The 19,929-nt window shown below is 38.7% G+C and overlaps 2 protein-coding genes across 6 annotated transcripts in view; both read left to right on the forward strand.

The window, feature by feature from the left end:
- The window catches only part of LOC125241311 (peptide transporter family 1), a 44,614-nt gene extending 42,972 nt beyond the window's left edge, over positions 1–1,642 (forward strand). For both annotated transcript variants that reach the window (XM_048149722.1, XM_048149723.1), the window contains exons 12-13: positions 305–541; positions 1,420–1,642. In XM_048149722.1, coding sequence (XP_048005679.1) covers positions 305–541; positions 1,420–1,593 — 411 coding nt within the window. In that variant the 3' untranslated portion in view covers positions 1,594–1,642. The remainder of the gene's footprint in view (positions 1–304; positions 542–1,419) is intronic.
- Positions 1,643–7,368: 5,726 nt separating this feature from the next.
- Positions 7,369–14,075, forward strand: LOC125241681 (pancreas transcription factor 1 subunit alpha). 4 transcript variants are annotated; one of them, XM_048150258.1, is made up of 6 exons: positions 7,369–7,504; positions 8,144–8,316; positions 9,130–9,250; positions 9,983–10,103; positions 11,813–11,903; positions 13,199–14,075. In XM_048150258.1, exons 1-6 carry the CDS (start codon positions 7,452–7,454, stop codon positions 13,315–13,317), a joined length of 678 nt encoding a protein of 225 aa, XP_048006215.1. In that variant the 5' UTR covers positions 7,369–7,451; the 3' UTR covers positions 13,318–14,075. The 4 variants fall into 4 exon arrangements, with proteins under 4 accessions (XP_048006215.1, XP_048006218.1, XP_048006216.1 ...); XM_048150261.1 differs by having other exon boundaries at positions 9,130–9,235; XM_048150259.1 differs by having other exon boundaries at positions 9,133–9,250.
- Positions 14,076–19,929: the final 5,854 nt, after the last annotated feature.

Raw genomic sequence — 19,929 nt, forward strand, 5'->3', positions numbered from 1 at the left:
TATTACATTTTTTCTTTTCGCCAAACTGGAACCAGTTTGTTGGCGAATAGTGCGCTCATATTTTACCTTAATTAAGTTGTTTACCACAAACCACAATGCAACTTACAACTATGCGTTTCGTATTACTTCGTTCACGACGGCAGTGTTGAACCTTATTTATATGGATCTGCAATATGTCGCTCTCGTGAAACGAAATATCTACGCATTCCTACCCACTAATATTTACATGACATGATATGTTCACTGAAAATCCATTCCATACATGTAATTAAAATATATCCCTACTTACTATCGATTATTTCAGGTTGCGGACGGCGTGACGATCACGCCGCCGAACGGCGTTCACATCCTATGGCTGATCCCACAATACGTCGTGATCACGATGGCCGAGGTGATGTTCTCGGTGACCGGGCTGGAGTTCTCGTTCACCCAAGCGCCGGCTAGCATGAAGTCCGTGCTGCAAGCCGTGTGGCTGCTCACTGTCGCCATCGGCAACTTGATCGTGGTGCTCATTGTTGAGGGGAACTTCTTGGACGCTCAGGTACTGTAAAACTCGTAGACTTTGGAGCTAATCTCCCAGTGGGGATCACGTTGGCCGAGGTGATGTCCTCGGTGACCGGGCTGGAGTTCCCGTTCACGCAAGCGCCGGCTCCCAGCATGATGTCGTCGGTGAAGTCCGTGCTGCATGAAGGCCGTGTGGCTGCTCACTGTCGCCATCGGCAACTTGATCATGGTGCTCATTGTTGAGGGGAACTTCTTGGACGCTCAGGTACTGTAAAACTCGTAGACTTTGGAGCTAATCTCCCAGTGGGGATCATGTTGGCCGAGGTGATGTCCTCGGTGACCGGGCTGGAGTTCCCGTTCACGCAAGCGCCGGCTAGCATGAAGTCCGTGCTGCAGGCCGTGTGGCTGCTCACAGTCGCCATCGGCAACTTGATCGTGGTGCTCATCGTGGAATGGAACTTCTTAGACGCTCAGGTATGTCACTGTAATGGCGCTGTATTTATATTCCGAGAAAAATACGCCGATTTTCGATATCGCTGACAACGATTCACCGACACCTTTAGCCGAATAACTATTTGTATTTCTATATAGAGAGAAACAACTACCTACGTCAATTCGCCTGAGAAACATTTATTATGGATACTCGTATATGAAGATGAAGTCGGACAGGTCGGACTAAATATCCGTTGACAACACTGATGCCCTTAATGGCGAACCCGTAATGGTGCTCCCACATTGGCTGTTATAAATGTTATATAATACGGTGTGACAGTACTTTTGTATTTAAATGTCAGAACACTCAGGAATAACATGCTCATTTTTCATTGATGGAAGCAAAATGACATTCTACTTCCAAATTCTGTCTCTCCCATACGAATACTATCGCTAGAATGTAAGTAAAATCGTTCTTTACAGTGGAAGGAGTTCTTCCTATTCGCGGGGCTGATGGTACTGGACATCCTCATCTTCATGGCTATGGCGTTCCGCTACCGGTACGTGGAACTCCGCTCGAGCGCCGAGAACCTGGCCGTCGAGGAAATCAAGATGCCCCCCAGGACGGATGGGAACAAAGACACTAAACAAAACTGATGCTGCTAGGATAAACTGTATGTTAATTTAATATATGTTTTGTTAACCATTTGTAGTTTGATGTGTCACCTACCTGATTCCTAATACTTCAAGGTACCTAGCTAAGAAACAAATATGCAAGAGCGGTATAGACAGATGGCTACGAAACAGATATCGTCTACTTTGAAAAAATCTCGTATCTCATGCTTCTCCTCAAAGTTAAAACGCAGTAAGTCTATATGCATTCCATACATACTTACTACAATTTTCTTTTCATTGACAGACGAAGATACAAGTTTTATTAAAAGTAGTGAAGATATTATTGTTTGCGTTTGTGCATTTAGCTACGCACACAGGAGTTTTTAAAGTGTATGTATTAGGTAGGTATCTAAATCTGCAATTTTGTGGTTATGTTATCATCATCCTCTTTGCGTTATCCCGGCATTTGCCACGGCTCATGGGAGCCTGGGGTCCGCTTTGACAACTAATCCCAAGATTTGGCATAGGCACTAGTTTTACGAAAGCGACTGCCATCCGACCTTCCGACCCGAAGGGTAACTAGGTCTTAGATATTGGGATTAGTTTGTGGTTAGGTTATTTATCACTTATATATATCGTCACTACTTTGAAAAAATCTCGTATCTCACGCTGCTCCTCAAAGTTAAAACGCAGTAAGTCTATATGCATTCCATACATACTTACTACAATTTTCCTTTCATTGACAGACGAAGATACAAGTTTTTTTTAAAGTAGTGACGATATTTTTCATTTCCATACCTAACGTTGCGTTGAATGCGTAAAAAATCGCGCGCTAGAAATAATTCGTGGCTAAGTTAACATGTAACTTAAAGTATTTATAGCATATGTAAGTAAAAACAGATAAATAAAATAAACTGTGCTCTTCAGGAGCGGAACGTGGCTCGTTAAATGGCGTGAACACATTATACAATTGGTTTTGGGTAATTTGTGTGTTGTTCCCATCGAAACTAGGGGCGAGGGCCGCGACCCTTTGCGGATAAACTGGATCGCACGGGGCTGCTCAAACTTTGCCTGGCTGATTTTTTATTTGCTATGTTTACTTATTTTAAGTCACAGATTATTAAATTTCCTTAACTACGTAAACCAGTGACTAACCTAGCCAGCATAGCGTAAGTATTTTATTAAATTTACGGGTACCTGTCATTGCCGCGTTTGGCCTTGTTAAACAACCCAGTAGTAAATTTGTTGTAAAAATCTACAAATAAATAACTGCAAATGAAAGGTACTACAACTACCTACCTATATCAAGGTAGGTATTTTTCAGGTTTAAGGTAATTTAATAATTATTATATTGCTTAATCCTATTACTTGAGTAGGTACGATCCTTTTTCCCACACTAAAAGTTTAAGAACCAGTGTCACCAATTGAAATAAAGGGCCTGCAGACGACTAGTTGATAATTGCGTATAATAAATGCTCAAAAACAACAAACAGACAAATACGGGTTGGGGTTGTATTCTTTACGGGTACCGATAAATAGGCATTTAGGTACACTGATTTGTGACCTAGCTTATCCTGTAGTGAAAGTAAATTGAGAGCTTTTATTATTTATACCCGCATCGTATTGTGTTCATCACTATTGTGTTCTTATAATTGTTATTCATTGCACGCCCTATACGAAAACAGGCAACAGATATTGGCGAGATGCCTATATAATTTTGTAAACTGGGAATTGAGGTCGGTAAGTACGCATACATATATCTGTATGTTCAGCCATCGCCGATCATCAGCTATAAAAAAACAGGTTTATCAGACTAAGTCAACCTCCCCAAATTACAGGCACGCAGCGAGCCGCCGGGTTATTATTTCATACGCGTACAAGTAGGAATATTCTGCGAAACGCACCGCCACTTTAATGACAGTGTAGAATGTAGTTCACGACACGGATTAATTAATTGTAGTTAGAAAAAGTTTTTGCAAAGGAGTCGGTACATGTTCCGGGCACTTGGGCAGCGAGCGCGGCGCGTGGCGGTCGCGCGGCCGCCGCGCGCCGCCGCGCGCCGCCCCACGTGCACTCTCCGCGGATAATCCCACCAGACCATATGCAGACAAATAAATAAATTAACCAAATCCAACCGTAGAAGTTAAAACGCGGTTAGAAATGTTGGTTTAAGACTTTTTAAATTAAAACCCATGTGAAATTTGATTAGGGAAAATTTAAATCCGAAATAGATGTCAATCAAAGTTGGTATGTGGTGCATAATTATTAAGAGTTAGCAGCAAATATAAATTGCTAACTTATCATTTCAATATAAAATGCTAAGTAAATATTGGTCGTCATGCATTCATGGTTTGTCACCACCAACTTGCCGCTGGTAACCATGAGGATGTTTTAATAACTATCGAGACTTTGAGATTGGTCCAGTGCTTACCTACCTACCTAGACTACCAAGTACATCTTTGGAGAAAACTACCTTTACCCGAACATGAACCAGTAAATCTACGGGAGAAAAGGATACTTAGATAAAAAAATCTTCAAAAGGATTTTCCTAATCACTAGAGCATCGAGTCCAATGTAGTCCGGATGATAAAATCAAAAGGACTACCCGCTCTGCGGTTGGCATCCGACAAAGCAATTAAAAGGGTCGCGTCACTCGTCACTCGAACACAGTTGTGCACACATGCGTTCAACAAGGCACTCTTGTACACAGCTCGGCCGACAAGAGATCTCACGCGAAAACTATCAAACATATTCGTGCGGGGCGTGGTCGCGCGTGGCGGCGCGTGGCGCGCGCTCCCGCGACAAATCAATTACTGGCCTGACTCGCACAGCTTCCAAAATTGCCTACAAATTATATAAAATTGGCTGATAATTAATAGGTGCGGCATGTTTAGGCCCCATCGGACCCACCATTTATCGCATGAAAATTATTGTAATGCTAGCGTCAAATGAACTTTGCCATTGGAGGTCAATTTTTTATTTATTTTGTCTAAAATATCTCCAGTACAATAAATAGGCTACTTGCCTCATAGGCTCATAGTCAAATCAGATTCTTTTTAAGAACTGTTAAAACGAATTTCAATGTCTTGCTAATATTGATAATATGAAATTAAATTGAGTGACGTCACGGTCAACTCATATACATTTCTACCTGACTTGTTAAATAGAAATTGGATTAAAAATAACTTCTATCCATGTTTTTCTAATATTTATCTAATGCTTTATTTGCATGGTATAAAATATTTTATTTTAAGTACAGTCAAGTTCCCTATTTCAGTTCAATTGAAGCTCCGTTAGGTACATGTTGGCTATATTAGGGATATTGTCTATCTATCTACCTTGTGTGCGTTCGAGGCATGTAAATTTGCAATTAAGCTGAATTGCCGATTATATGACAACGTCTATAGAACGTTGCACGCCTGAATGGGATAAGATGAATAATGGCTCTCCATTCTGCAATCAGAACCAAGATTATTAGCAATCTATTGCCCTAATACATATATTCCAGTACAGTACCAACTGTATCTGAAACATCTGCAGCACTGGAGTGGCAGCTCCCGCAGCAGTGTGGTTTATTGGACCATGGTCATGCGGTACAAACATTCAAACGTTACGATTGTCCAAGACAGCTTAGTAGGTATTCGCAAGGTGGACTGATGCGACCCTCATTTTGTAGACTTTTTTATGTCGTCCGAGATAGTTTAGTAAGTGCTTAATTGTAAAAAGTGGATGATATTACTGAATATGATGAATTCTGGAAAGACCTAAGTATATAATCTATTGCAGCACTGAAGTGGCAGCTCCCGGAGTGTGGTTTATGGGAGCTGTCAGCAGCACGCCCGCGCCCGGCAATTGGAGGCCGCTAGCATTGATCCGCGGGATCCCTCCTACACTAAGTATTGTGCCCATGGAAAAGAAAAAGTAACCAAGTTTTGGAAAACATCTGTTTCATTTTTCATCCCTTTACCACATCTGGCACATGCGGTAAGAACTTGCAAAGGTAGTTATTGCCCGATGAGTTATCTCGAATTTAGTAGGTGTAGTTATGACTGGTGCATCATTGGTGCTGCCTTCATTTTAAGGCTTTTCTATGTTAAATCTTTATACAGTCATCTGCAGCATTGAAGTGGCAGCTCCCGGAGTGTGTTTTATGGGAGCTGTCAGAAGCACGCCTGCGCCCGCCAATAGGAGGCCGCTAGCATTGATCCAGGGATCCCTCCCTCGCTGTTGGAAGTATTCGCTCGTGGAAAAGAAAGTACTTAAACGAATTTTGTAAAAAAATATTTTTCACTTTTCATTGAATAACGTCTTAAAGGCTAGCTAGAAATATATGACTATTGTCAGGAGGGCGCTGTTATTCTGATGTAGGTATGAGATGACAGTCCAGTTTAGTATGAAGAAAATAGTTCTAATGAAATTCCGCAATATGGCGCACTACGCGCGCTAGTCATATATTTCTGATCCCCACCTACAATATTTTGTGTCGCAGATAAAAATTGACAAAATTGCGAATGTTCTCATGGTAAGTCTGCACTTATACATAGTTTTTTGCACATTTAAGTATTGCCATTCTTTAGGTTCAATTTCTATGGCATTGGATGACTTGATAATAAACACCGTAGCACAAACATATGAAGCTAGTCAACTGTTGAGAACATTGCGTACCTCCTAATCGTAAAGAGAATGTTCTTAATGACATCTTGCAAGAGAATTTTCTAATGAAAATTTCCAGTAATTTGCGGAAATTTTGAATTGAGAATGTTATGCAACTTGTACATTGCTAGTAGGAGGCGGGGCTAAAACAACACAAAAATCACAATATGTATTATGCCTTTAAGATTTGAGAGTTCACTCGATTTCTCCAGGATCCCATCATCAGAACTGGGTTCTGATAAAAATGGGACCAATCTGTACATGCACATACATTCAATCAAAAAAAAATCATAATCAGTCCAGTAACGACGGAGATATCGTGGAACAGACACAAAAAAAAATTACAAAAAAAAAACACGACGAATTGAGAACCACCTTCCTTGAGATTTGGGCGGCGGTTAAGAACAAGAAGACCTAACAATTCTCTAGAAAGATTTGCCTTTCAAGTGTTTAGAATTTCGCGTTATCTTCTTATACTTAACTCTATTTTAGAGATTTCAGTTGTTACAGATCAAAACTGGGTAGTTTTGATCTGTAACAACTTCAGGCAAATTAAATGAGACACATTCACACACCTAAAAATAAGGTTACTAGGTATATGATTCACAATTCTTTTTGCACTGTAATTAGGTAGGCAAGTAAATAAAATGTTAATATAAGGAAAACCACTTAAATTCGATAAAAGGCCGTTGATGCTGTGAATAACAACTACGTAACGTACACACTAAACCAACATAATATATCTGAAGATGTAGGTACAGCACAGACAGTTTCATCGTAGTCTTGTTGTTGTGTTGTTTCAAACTTGCCACCTTTGTTATTGCTAAGATTTGGTTGACCATCAATAGTAAAGTATACCTGCAACTAAAGGGTACATACATAGGTAAGTACTACTTTACCTAATTATAATGATTTCGATTCTAAGAAATGGAATTTCAGCTACAACCCTCTGATTCAAACTGCGTAAACTCCGCCCATTCTGTCCTCGACAGCAACACCCACTAGGGGTGGCAGCGCGCCGCCCCTCGGAAACCAACCAAAAAGAAAACTTTGCGCACCGGACTAAGGACTCAGATGCTTTTGGCAGATTCTCTACCCCTTGTTCGTCGGATAAATATGATGGTCACCCCTGTTACTATAAAATTAATTGAGTCGATTCGCAAAAGCTCATACTGTTTAACGCTGTCCGCAGAAACATTGGTGTGCTCGTTCCTTATCAGTGGCAGTCATTTTGTGTTAAAGTAGGTATGTCAGGAGCCAGGACGCAGATTGCAGACTCATCAACTTCGCCGCCCTTAAGGTAAATAATTCTCTAATGTACATACTTACCTTCAATTTGATACGTGTAATACTTGTTTAATGCTAGTGAGTACCCTTAACGAGCACGTATACAAACAAGTGAAGTGGTTCTACAATTTATATATTCAACTTTTGTTTAGCCTAATCCATAAACGCGCGCATCTGTTCTATATCTTTCACTTAATTAACCCCACCTATATTTTCATAAATAATAAAAGATATACAATCGAATACTCTTAGGTAAGAAATTTTAAAAAGTTTCGCGTTTCGAAAATTTTATTAATTGATCAAACGTACGTGAATTAATCAAACGTGCCGTAGGTTTGATTTCATGTAGTTTAATTTAGTGTCAATTTCTGTTGAAGTGATACATATGTCAGTAGTGTACATGTGAACATTAGAGTTGAAACCCTGAATTATTTTTAAGCTTCATTGTCCTTAACTTTTAGAAACATAATAAACAAATAATATATAGACATCGATTTCGATGACGGCGACCTCGGCAATCTCTTATGTGGCTGGCCAGGCCAAACTTGCTCTTAAACACTCTTTTTGCATTCATGACAGTAGAGTTGACCATCCGTAATGTATCAAGTGTACCTAAAGGCGGGTTTTTACTTACTTTTTAAACTTTGTGCAGCGACAGTCGGCGGGTGGAGTACACAGGCATGAAATTTTCCTACGCGGACGGGTCCGACGACGAGGCGCCTCTGAACGCCGAGCTGCCGTCGTGCGTGTACGCTGCGGCTCGCAGCCGGCTCCAGCTACCGCTGGCCGCCTACGTGCACCAGCACACCAGACAGCTGCACTCTGGTGAGTCCTCTTACCGATTGTTTGTGTTTGCGCCTGAAGTAACGCCGGGTACCGTCGCGCGTGCACGCTTCTACACTAATCGTCTGCATCTTGCCGCTGGCCGCCTACGTGCACCAACACCACAGCCAACACACAAGACAGCTGCACTCTGGTGAGTCCTTCTGCCGACTCTGACTGAAGTAAGTAATGGACGGCTTCTACGACGAGGTACTGGTGATCGCAGAGCTGCCGTGCCGTGAGCTTACTGGCAGCTGCACTCTTGACTCTGGTGAGTCCTCTTGCCGAATTCGCTGTGCTCAGGCCTGAAATCCAATGTAGCAAGCACGCTTTGGCTTGTAATTTCCTAAAACATAACTTCACTTGTAAATATGACAGTGAGACAGGACGACTGATTTCAGTCTTCTGCATTTAGGCGGCTTATTCGCTTTTAGCCACCACCTTGGTAGATATGCCAATTCAAATATCCGATTCTGTTACGTTGATATTATTGTTTTCGTGGGTCTGGTTTACGCAACTCGACGTTACCTGAGATTGCGTCTATTTTGCGTGATAACTTTTATTGAACCAGACTGCATGTGTACCTAATGTAAACATCACTAGCCTACCTACGTGTCCCTTCCCTACGCTTGCAAAATAGTGTCAGAAGTGGGATCGCCGCGGCGCACGTATCGATTGTCATTGTCATTGATCTTGTGATTTACTCTTGTATTTTATGTTTCCTTACATAAACTGTATAACTAAGTGGTGATCTGGTGTTTTTACTCAAACACTATTTAAACATTCCAGCAGGTAAACAATGATTTTGTTTGTCAGAAGTCCTGCTGGAGGCGTCGACGGAGCCCGAGTACCAGTGCGGCGGCTCGCCGTACCGCGTGCAGCGCGCCGCGGCCAACGTGCGCGAGCGAAGACGGATGCTGAGGTCCGGCCCCAATGGGTACCCTTTTATTTGCACATTTTGTTTTCATGCTTTATCCATTTTTCGTGTGCTAGTTTCCGTAATAAGGATTGTAATAAGTGAAGCGTAGAAGGATTCTGTTCAAAATTTCGTGAAAAGAAAATTGGAAGCGAACTAGTACTGGACGGAACCTGGCACACTCACACTCCCCTACTTATGGTTTTTACAAGCTTTTATTCAACTTTCCTTGTTATGTTAGTATGTTAGTGTGCGTCAAAACGTAAAAGCTAAATTTGACCCACTTCCCGGTTTCCGATTGAGCTGAAATTTTGCACACATATGTAAATCACGTGACAATGCAATATTATGGTATCATGGAGCTGATCTGATGATAGTGATGATGGAGCAGAAAGGTGGTCATAGAAACTCTGTTATGAAACGTCGTATCCGCATCGAGAAAGGGTTTTTTAGAAACGTCTCGGAGAGCAGTAGATGGCTGTTGAAAGAAAGGTACAGTCAGCAATAAAAGCTTGTGCCAAAAATGAAATTTTTGCCAAGTAATTTATTTTTAACATTAATTTTAGTTATTTTTTGGCCATTGTAGACATAAATGTCCACTCGAACTTGAGCTGACGTATGTGTAGGGTAGATACCTAACTTTTACCCAAAAATAGTCTTTATACCGAATTTCCCGACCTGACTAATAAAGTATTGGTGACATGTGATTGACGTGTATGTTGCTAAAATGTGCGTGTGCCGTTGTGTCTTTAGCAGTATAAACTCGGCGTTCGACGAGCTGCGCGTGCACGTGCCGACGTTCCCCTACGAGAAGCGGCTCAGCAAGATCGACACGCTGCGCCTCGCCATCGCCTACATCGCTCTACTCAGGGAGGTCAGTCTAGCAAACACCTATGCTACATTTTTCATAATATTTACATCGCTGCCAAACAAGTGCTAATGGACTCTTCCAACACCATAAGTTGGCGCTTGCACCATGCGCGTTGTCTTAGCCCTTAAATGCATAGTGATGCTGATGTATATATGCATCATGCATTTTTGACTCTATTGACAGCATGTCAGAATTCTAATTTGAATAAATCTTTATCAAGGACATGCATTTAAGGGTTAGTGTGTTTTCACGTTATCCTGTCTGATATCGGATGTAGGACCGATATCCTTTACATTAAGGACGCCATCTTTGATTTTCTCCTTTGAAATCCTTCCATCCGATATGATAATGTGAAAACGGCCTTAGGGTCGACAACTCCGCACCCTATTTGAGGTCTCTAGCAACCTAACTCACGTTCTGGAACACTTATGAGTCTATGAGGAATCTACGAGTAGGACCTCAACTTATTTCTCAACTGAACGGGACATTGTTTCAATGACCGAGTGCACCATTTATATATAGAGGTAACCCGTGTTATAAATTCGACGAATAAGTCATTTAAGTTCAACATAATTAAATGTAATCGGAAGAATAGTCTTAAGTTAAAAACCGGCCAAGAGCGTGTCGGGCCACGCTCAGTGTAGGGTTCCGTAGTTTTCCGTATTTTTCTCAAAAACTACTAAACTTATCAAGTTGAAAACAATTTTCCTAGAAAGTCTTTATAAAGTTCTACTTTTGTGATTTTTTTCATATTTTTAAACATATGGTTCAAAATTTAGAGGGAGAGACACACTTTTTTTTCCTTTAGGAGCGATTATTTCCGAAAATACCTATTTATATTATCAAAAAACGATTTTAGTAAACCCGTATTCATTTTTAAATACCTATCCAACAATATATCACACGTTGGGGTTGGAATGAAAAAAACTAACCTAACATAACATTTTTTTTTTCACTTTTTATTTTACTACTTTGTCGGTGTGATTGATATACATATTGGTACCAAATTTCAGCTTTCTAGTGCTAACGGTCACTGAGATTATCCGCGAGACGGACGGACGGACGGACAGACAGACATGGCGAAACTATAAGGGTTCCTAGTTGACTACGGAACCCTAAAAAGCTAATCTACTTGGTTGTAATTCGACATTTAGAGACCTTCTACATCTCTAATTAATTGTATAGAGTTAACTTTAGTTAGAACTTAGAATTAGTATACAGGGTGGGGCCTGTAACAAAAGCAAAAAATTAAACTGTAGGCTATACTCCTTAAACTGACCAACATTTGTTCAGTGACTTTTAAAAATTATGAAGTCTTTAATTTTTTTATTTTTCATACAAAATAAATATTAGCTTCAATGTACGCCATTATTGTTGTCATTGACGTTGTCTGTCACACTTTAGACTTAACAAAATTTGTAATACATTACCTCTTAGAAAAAACTTTCAATGGTAATAAAAATCAAAATACAAGTTATTTTTAAAAGTCGCTGAACAAATGTTGATCAGTATAAGGAGAATAGCTTACAGTTTAATTTTTTGCTTTTGTTACAGGCCCCACTCTGTATAATAGTATCAATTGTAATTTCAACTCAATTTTAAATATTTTCTTAATATGTACATGTGACGTGTAAAAGTGCCCCTGTGGCCTATTTGCTGAATAAATTATTTTGATTTTTTTTTTACTTACATTTTTATTTTATTTGTTATAGGTCTTGGACGCTGATTATGATCCATTAACATACGTGGAGAAATGCTTGAGAGGAGAGATCAAAGCAGAGAGAGCGCATTGGAATACAAGTGGTAAGTTCTATAATTTATAACTTTTATAACACTATTTTTAACCACTTTACTCACATATGATGTGACGTGCCATACATTTTTTTAGACTACTAATAGGTTTTGGCGATTTTATATAGTAATCATCAGTGGCGGCTGGTGAAAATTTCGGCTAGGCAAAACGAAACCTACCTTAACATTAGGTACTTTATTACTAGTAATAAATTTTGGGCAAGCCGGTGGGAATCGGCTTGTATGGACCAGCCGCTGCTGATAGTAAGTAGTATAACGTTGCTGCCCTCCTTGTGTTTATCCCGGCCTTTGTCGCCTGCCAGTCAAACCCAAGACTACAGTCATAGGCTCTATCTATTTGTACAGTCACCGGCATAAATAAGTGATGATTTATGTACCTTGTCACATTAACATCATGTTTGAAATGTCATACGAAGTTGTCAAATGATTAAAAGCGATAAGGTACAGAAATCATCACTTATTTTTGCCGGTGACTGTACTTACATTTTTTAGGAAACAAACAGTAACCTGGCTTTCTAATAGACTGGCCTAGCGGAAAGTGACCCTGCCTGCTAAGCCGCGGTCATGGGTTCGAATCCCGGTAAAGGTATTTAATTTGCGTGATGAGCACAGATATGTGTTCCTGAGTCATGGATGTTTTCAATGTATATATGTATGTATTTATAGGTTATATAATATTGGTGTCTGAGTACCCACAATACAAGCCTTCTTGAGCTCACCGTTGTAGTGTGGGGCTCAATCAATCTGTGTGAAAATATCCTATAATATTTATTTATTTATTTTCACCACACCAACTGTTAAAGGCTTACTTTGCTATTCGAAAACAGATAGCAAAATTGCATTTTATCCACAAGAGTGCAAAGTAATTTCATACAAATTTTAACTTGATGTCTTAAGATGGCTGGTAGAATTTACCTAAAAAGGATGATTTTGAATCATAAATATTGAATAAATTGATGGATTTGATTTAATTTGATGTTTTATAGTTAGTATTTTGTTCGTGTTGGTGTGGTGAAAAATTTTGTGTTTCACTCGGTGGCAAAGTTTGTTTAACTTTCGTGCCTTGAAACCCTCGCAACGCTCAAGATTCCACTTTTTGAACCACTCGCTACGCTCGCGGTTCAATATTGGATTCTTTCGCTTGCTCGGGTATCAATATTGGCACGTGCGGTTAAACAACTACTTTGCCCCCTTGTAAAACAAATAACTATTAATACAGATATTACTGAGTGTCGTTCACCGACCAGCGTCTAGTAGGTACTTCATACGTTTATGTTTGTGTTTAGATCTGACAGCAAGGCTGTCGTGGATCAACTGGGAGAACCTGGGCGTTAACCCGCAGCGCCGCAGCGTCCTGACGTCACTAGCTCTGGGCTCGGACAATATGCAGTATTCACATAATTGAACCTACCCATTTGTGTACTGTACATAACATATACTCTGTCAAACAAGTCTGTCACTAAATAAGAACAAAGAAAACTATAGGTATCCTTTTCTCTAGCACCCTAAAGAAAAGGATGCATATAGTTTTCTTTGTTCTTATTTACTGATAGACTTGTTTGACAGAGTATATTTATTTGCGGAAACTATCAGCATCGCTCTAAGGAGTATAAGTGCGTTTTCACATTATCCGATCCGATATCGGATGTCGGACCGATATCCCATACATTACAGGCGCCATCTTGGATTTTTTCTATTGAAATCCTTCCGACATCCGATATCGGATCGGATAATGTGAAAACGGCCTAAGGCGGGACAGCCCAACGGCCAAAGTGGAAAGAATGTTGGTTACTATAGTGACACCTACTGATTTTCATATCACAATGGTATTGTAAAAAAATGTTATCAAATTCGTTCTTTACATAATGTATAATAAACAAAAATGCGACTTTCGTTTAAATCAGGTCACATCTAGTCACGAGTGCAATCTATTTATTCTAACTAGCTGTTAAATTAATCTCGAAAATACTGATGATAGTTGCTTCCTAAATTACTTAGGTAGGTAAAAGTATAAACTACACACGCTTTAGTTAAAAAAAAGCCAAATTGGTGTTGTCAATCAATTTCAGTTTCAACCACAGAACTATATTTAGATAGAAGAAACAAGTTCATCTATTTGTATAGGGGCCGAGCGTGTCAAATTTTGTACTGAAGTTGTTTCTTGCCTGTAATTTTAAATATGTCTCAGGCTCTTGATTGTTCATAATTTTTGTGTTGTTGCAATTGAAAATCACGTAACGAGGCATTTTTTATGTTTTGATTGACTTCAACTTACAAAAATTGACGCCCGAAAGCTGCAAGACGGACAACTCAGTGGATTTCACTGAGTTCATTTGACACGCTAAGTAGATACGTTTGCTTGATCTATGGTATATATGACATCTGTGGTTTCAACCATTGAGTACCTAGGTATAACCTAAGTACAGTCAGCAATCAAATTTAATAGAACATCTAAGGTGTTCAAAATCTTCAAACAATTATTTGCAATGAATGCATTAAATTGACAAACAAGAAATTGTTACAGTGCCTAGAGATGCTTTTATGACTACTAATGCCAACCAAAGTTATAAAAACAGATATATTTATCATAATTATATGCAGTTTTGTAACAATTAGTAGAGTGGATATACCTACATTGTGAGCCCGAATAACCCGACAGATTTTAACAGTGTATTCCTGACCACATTTAGAGAATATAATGTCACATAAGCTTTTCTAGATATCGCCTAGTTCCAGAGTTATTACCAATTGAAAAAAAAAATATTAAAAAGGTCTTTTTAACGGCGTTGATGCCATTGTGGCGAATCTTTCAAAAATGAGTATTAAAAAAAAAAAAGTTGAAACTTATTTTAAGTCAAGTGCCAGTTTTTATGAATAACATTTACTTTTTATGTGAAATACATTAAAAATATATTTAAAAAAATTGTCTAAAAATTACAAAAGTCATATAATATTTATGTTTCTTTTTACATCAAAACTGCTTGGTTAAAATCTTTCGGGTTATTCAGGCCCACGGTGTATAATCGACAAATAACTGTAGTGTATTTAATCCCACCAAAAAGAAACATGTAAAATGCTGCCAAGATCAAAAGGCTCGCTTGCCAAAAAGTTATCAGATCTCATGTAAAGACAAGCTTCTGTTTCTACTTTCTACTAGCCCCTTAGGCACTGGTCCCACCGCGAGCTAGTAAACTATGACTTATCGGCTATAAAACGAACAAAAATTAATCACTCCCGTGTAAATAAAAGAGATACGGCGATGTTTATAGTTTCTCGTCACAGAACTAGATTTAGATAGAAGAAACAAGTTCATCTATTTGTATGGCGGCCGAGCGTGTCAGATTTTGTACTGAAGTTGTTACTTGCCTGTGATTTTAAATATGTCTCAGGCTCTCGAGTGTTCATAATTTTTGTGTTGTTGCAATCAAATAGTTTCTCGTCCAGCGGTGAGCTATCAATATCGCCGTGTCTCTTTTATTTGCACGGGAGTGCTTATCTTTTGTTCGTTTTTATAGCCGATAGCTCATAGCTTACTAGCTCGCGGTGAGACCAGTGACTTAGTCAAAATACGACATCCGATATCGGATCGGATAATGTGAAAACGCACTAAGGTGTAGAGTAGTAGAGGCTTATAGTGTTAGAAACTAGGCCCTGCACGGGACCTGGTAACTTTCTGGCAAGCGATACTTAACTCTGATAAATTTCTGGCACAATTCATGTTGCTCTGAAGACTGTCTGTAAGAGTATGCATATGATATGACAAAGCTAACAATACTTAAAGGTACCAATGTAATATATTAATAATTATGTGCAATATTTATTTATAGAATATAATTAATTTAATCATAATCTTAGAGAATGTAAAACGCGTTCAAATAATACTTTTGTAAATAGTCATTATAATTATTAATAGTATTTTATGCAACTGGTGGTTAAAAGAGGTCAAAAAAGGTGAGTGGCGTGGGTAACAATTTGAGGCGAAGCCGAAAATTGTTAATAAAGACGCCACGAGCATTTTTTGACTCAGTTAAACACCGTTGCATACAATACTTTTTCTACGACCAAGCACTTATTTTGAAAGAAAATTATAAATTCAACAAATACCTACTTTCAGTCATCTTAGTTATCTAGGTGGACCGCCTACCATTTTGAATATGCAGTTTGAGTGCAAACATGAAAATAAAACTGTCTATGGTATGGTTCTTTGAAGCCTGGCCACTAAGACGAATCGAGCCGAGTTGAATCGAGTTCTATACATTTGAATGCGATTCGACGCGTCGCCAATGAACGCAGCAGAAAACGAAGGAGTCTCGACTCTGCGAATTGGTTTGTTAAGTTGGTAGCAATGTATTTACTGAACTGTAAAACAGCTATATCGTGCGACTGCTACTAAATGTTTTCAGGGTATAGACTAGATAGACTTGTCCTGACATCTTTTATGTAGGGTTTTAAAGTTCTATGCACGACCTTGTAACTCACGAATAACAGTACGGGAGTAGAAAAAAGAATATAATATATGCTCTTAATTTATACCTAATGTTGTTTTATTTGATACATAGATAGTAAATAAATGCGGACCCCAGGCTGTCATGAGTCAAGGCGAATGCAAGAGGATGATGATGATGATCGTAAATAAATATACAGTGTGGAAAAATCGAATGCCACATCAATGGCAACTACCTTAAATATTGTAATAGCACATTTTGTGCAATTTTGTGTAAGGGAAACTTTCCTTTGTTTTTAAAAACAATAAATTCTGCATTTAAGGATTTATGAAAAATCGCTTGCCTCAGTCGGGACTCGAACCGGTCAAAACTCAAATGTGACAAAAAATAACGTGCCGTATTTTATGATGCAGATTGAAAGAGTTACTGATAAGGTTAATTTTTCTCTAAATAACAAATACAATCAGAATAACGGAAGGCCATGAAAATTTGGCACGTTATTTTTTGTCACATTTGACCGGTTCGAGTCCCGACTGAGGCAAGCGATTTTTCATAAATCCTTAAATGCAGAATTTATTGTTTTTAAAAACAAAGGAAAGTCTCCCTTACACAAAATGTGCTATTTACAATATTTAAGGTAGTTGCCATCTATGTGGCATTCGATTTTTCCACCCTGTATATAATGTTTTTTTCTCGGTAATTCACTAACGCCGTGGCTTGCGTGGGCGACGGTCGCGCGACCATCGCGCGACGGCGATGCGACGCATACGAAATCAAACCTTATCGATATGGAAGTATGAGACGCGACGGCGACGGTCGCGCGACCGTCGCCCACACAAGACACGGCGTAAGTAAAATGTGGATGATTGAAGGCTACAGGTAGTCTAAGATATGTACTTACAAAATAGAAGGTAATATTTCTCTTGGCTATCAAGCGCGGATCCAGCTTCGTGCCCAGGGGGAGGGGTCACGTGGTAAAGGCCCAGGCCCCAGAGGAAGGGGGGGGGGTGTCACGTGGTCTATTTGTATGGCTAACCTAATAGGCTCCGCGCATGTTGGCTATGACCAGACATCGTAAATTATCTAGCAATTTCGGTGAGGTTAAAGGTATATGTACCTACCTATATCTGAAACGCTGGAATACTTAATTTGGGATTAATAACAGTATTAACAGTTAAATGAATCTTCATTGATACCTAGAATTTCTTTCTACCATGCTAAATCGAAAATGCTAAAAAATGTACGATAAAATCCCGCGTGAACAGCTGGACCAATTCCGCTAATATTTGTATTCTTGTGTTTCTTAAACTTATGATAAAATAAGAAAAGGCGTACTTTTAAATGCAAATATTGTGATGTAGGTGAAGCGAAATTCGCGAAGAAATGCTAGTAGTATGAAATCAAACCGTGGCGCGTGGGTGCTGGGTCACACCTCGGACACTGGCGATCAAATATATGAAAGAGTCTAAGCTCGTGTAGGTCAACGCGTAATGCTTGTATGAGTGAAATATGACAGGTCGACTGTTCGCGTTTTTTGACAGGCGGTAACTGTGAGGTAACCGAGAGAGGTGGAGCGGGGAGCAGGAGTGGCCATACTGTACGATAGTACTTTTTATTATACTGTGGCTGGGTGGTGTTAGTATAAACTTAATTCCGTAAGTAAAATACTCAAATCCGTAAGGAATACAACATTCCAGAAGTTTATACATTTTATAATTTTGCATCTCTTTCTTTTACGTTGAAAGAAACAAGTGCAAAATGATGTCTGGTCGGTATTGATTTGAGTGTCGCGCGCGTCGTGGCCCCACCCCGCCCCATGTTCTACAAGTCTACAATATGTATCAGGTACCTATAAGTATGTACTTGTAAAGTTGCAATTAACTAGACAAGTAGTTAGATACCAGTTAAATGTGCCGGTGTAGTTTTAATAGGACAATTAAATAATGTGGAGTAACTATAATTGGTTATAATTGGTTAAAATATGATGTTGCATTTTATAGTGTGACCAAAAAGAGTACAAATAAAAAGTGGCAACATCGTAGTGTCGTCTCGTCTCATATTCTCACACACATTGATTTGAAAGGGATGACACTATAATGCCACTTTTTAATTTCCACTCTTTTTGGTCAGACTGTAGAAGGTTAAACTCATACAAGAAACGCTATTATTTATTGCTTTTTTTATTATCTGTATTTGGTGTACTTATATTGAAAACAATTCGAACATTAACATTATAATGAGTATCACATCGGTGTGAAAGTGACACTTACTTACACTTGTTATATTATAATACTTATAAATATAGGTACAACAGTCACGTAGGTGCTTACTTGTAAATGTATTGAGGAATCCCAATCTACTCTTCGTGTAAATGATGGATCTAATTTATTGTAATTTTTTTTATTTTGACTGTGCTTTAGAAAGAGTTTGTGTTATACCATTTATTTATTATAGGAAATAAGCATTATACTCAAAGTATGTTAGAATAAATGTTATTCGAATAAGTGATTATTATATCAAATAAGAATTATACAATTTGTTAGTATATTATTTGTTGTTATATGATTCAACAATTATATCAAATGATCGTTATAATGACTAAAAATATATCAAAAAAAGTTATATCGATCGATACGCACCCCATTTACATACATACTTATTACATAAGGTCAATACGGATACGTGTATCATAAGGGGAGGGGAAGTGTGGCCTTCACATTTGGCCTGTTTAAACCTATTATCAGTGTTTATTGGGAGTTCATACGTTTACAACTAATCATGAGTAGCAGTGGCGAAAGTATGAACTCGCCAAAACACCTGTGACAATGAGTAAAACGGTCAAATGTGATCACACTTTCCCTTATGACTCACTTACCCGTATTGACCTTACCTCTTGTCTTAATTTTATGTTTGTTGAACCGTAAAATAATAATAATAATAATCTGTCACGATTTATTCACATTTAGGTACATTATTAAAAAAAATGTTAAAAATTAAATTGTACGTAAACGTAACGCACTTTGAAAATAAATAAAAAATATTACTTACAAGACTAACTGCAGTTCATCTGCAACAAATAATAAAAAAAGATATAAAGATTGAACTTAACATTTTGCACTTACAATAATAAGGTAGGTAGACTTCATCCTATTCGTGAAATGGTCATCATGTCATCAAGGTGAACTAACGGCGAAAGTACAAAGGCATTTAGTCATCGATCTAAACTACCTAGATGCACCATCACGGCTTAGAATGTGTCCGCAGCAAATTGTGCTTGAAAATGTTCTAAGCACAATTGGGCGGTCAGTAGCGCTTCATCTGCCGTGTCGGCAACATGCCTAAGTGCTCCGTAAAAAAGTGCAAAAATAACACCTTATATACGTTAAAAAAGGTTGACGTATCGTATTTCCGGTAAGTAATTGTTAATAATTTTATAATGTTATGCATTTGTGGCCAAAATGGCTTCCTAACTTACTAAAAACATTTATTTTCTAGAATAATTAAAGTAAATTCCTTGATTTGGTCTTACGCAGTTTGTCTCTTTCTCTCGCGCTATACTAGTAATGAGCGGA

Source organism: Leguminivora glycinivorella, chromosome Z, assembly GCF_023078275.1.
Source record: "Leguminivora glycinivorella isolate SPB_JAAS2020 chromosome Z, LegGlyc_1.1, whole genome shotgun sequence".
Lineage (NCBI taxonomy): Eukaryota > Metazoa > Arthropoda > Insecta > Lepidoptera > Tortricidae > Leguminivora > Leguminivora glycinivorella.

What these genes read in the sequence shown, in the direction of transcription:
- LOC125241681 (XM_048150258.1), top strand. Translation starts at nt 7,452, where the DNA reads ATGTCAGGAGCCAGGACGCAGATTGCAGACTCATCAACTTCGCCGCCC. An exon ending in CTGAGGTCCGGCCCCAATGG is followed by an intron (nt 9,251 to 9,982) that starts GTACCCTTTTAT and finishes TTGTGTCTTTAG; the next exon opens with CAGTATAAACTCGGCGTTCG. An exon ending in AGCGCATTGGAATACAAGTG is followed by an intron (nt 11,904 to 13,198) that starts GTAAGTTCTATA and finishes GTTTGTGTTTAG; the next exon opens with ATCTGACAGCAAGGCTGTCG.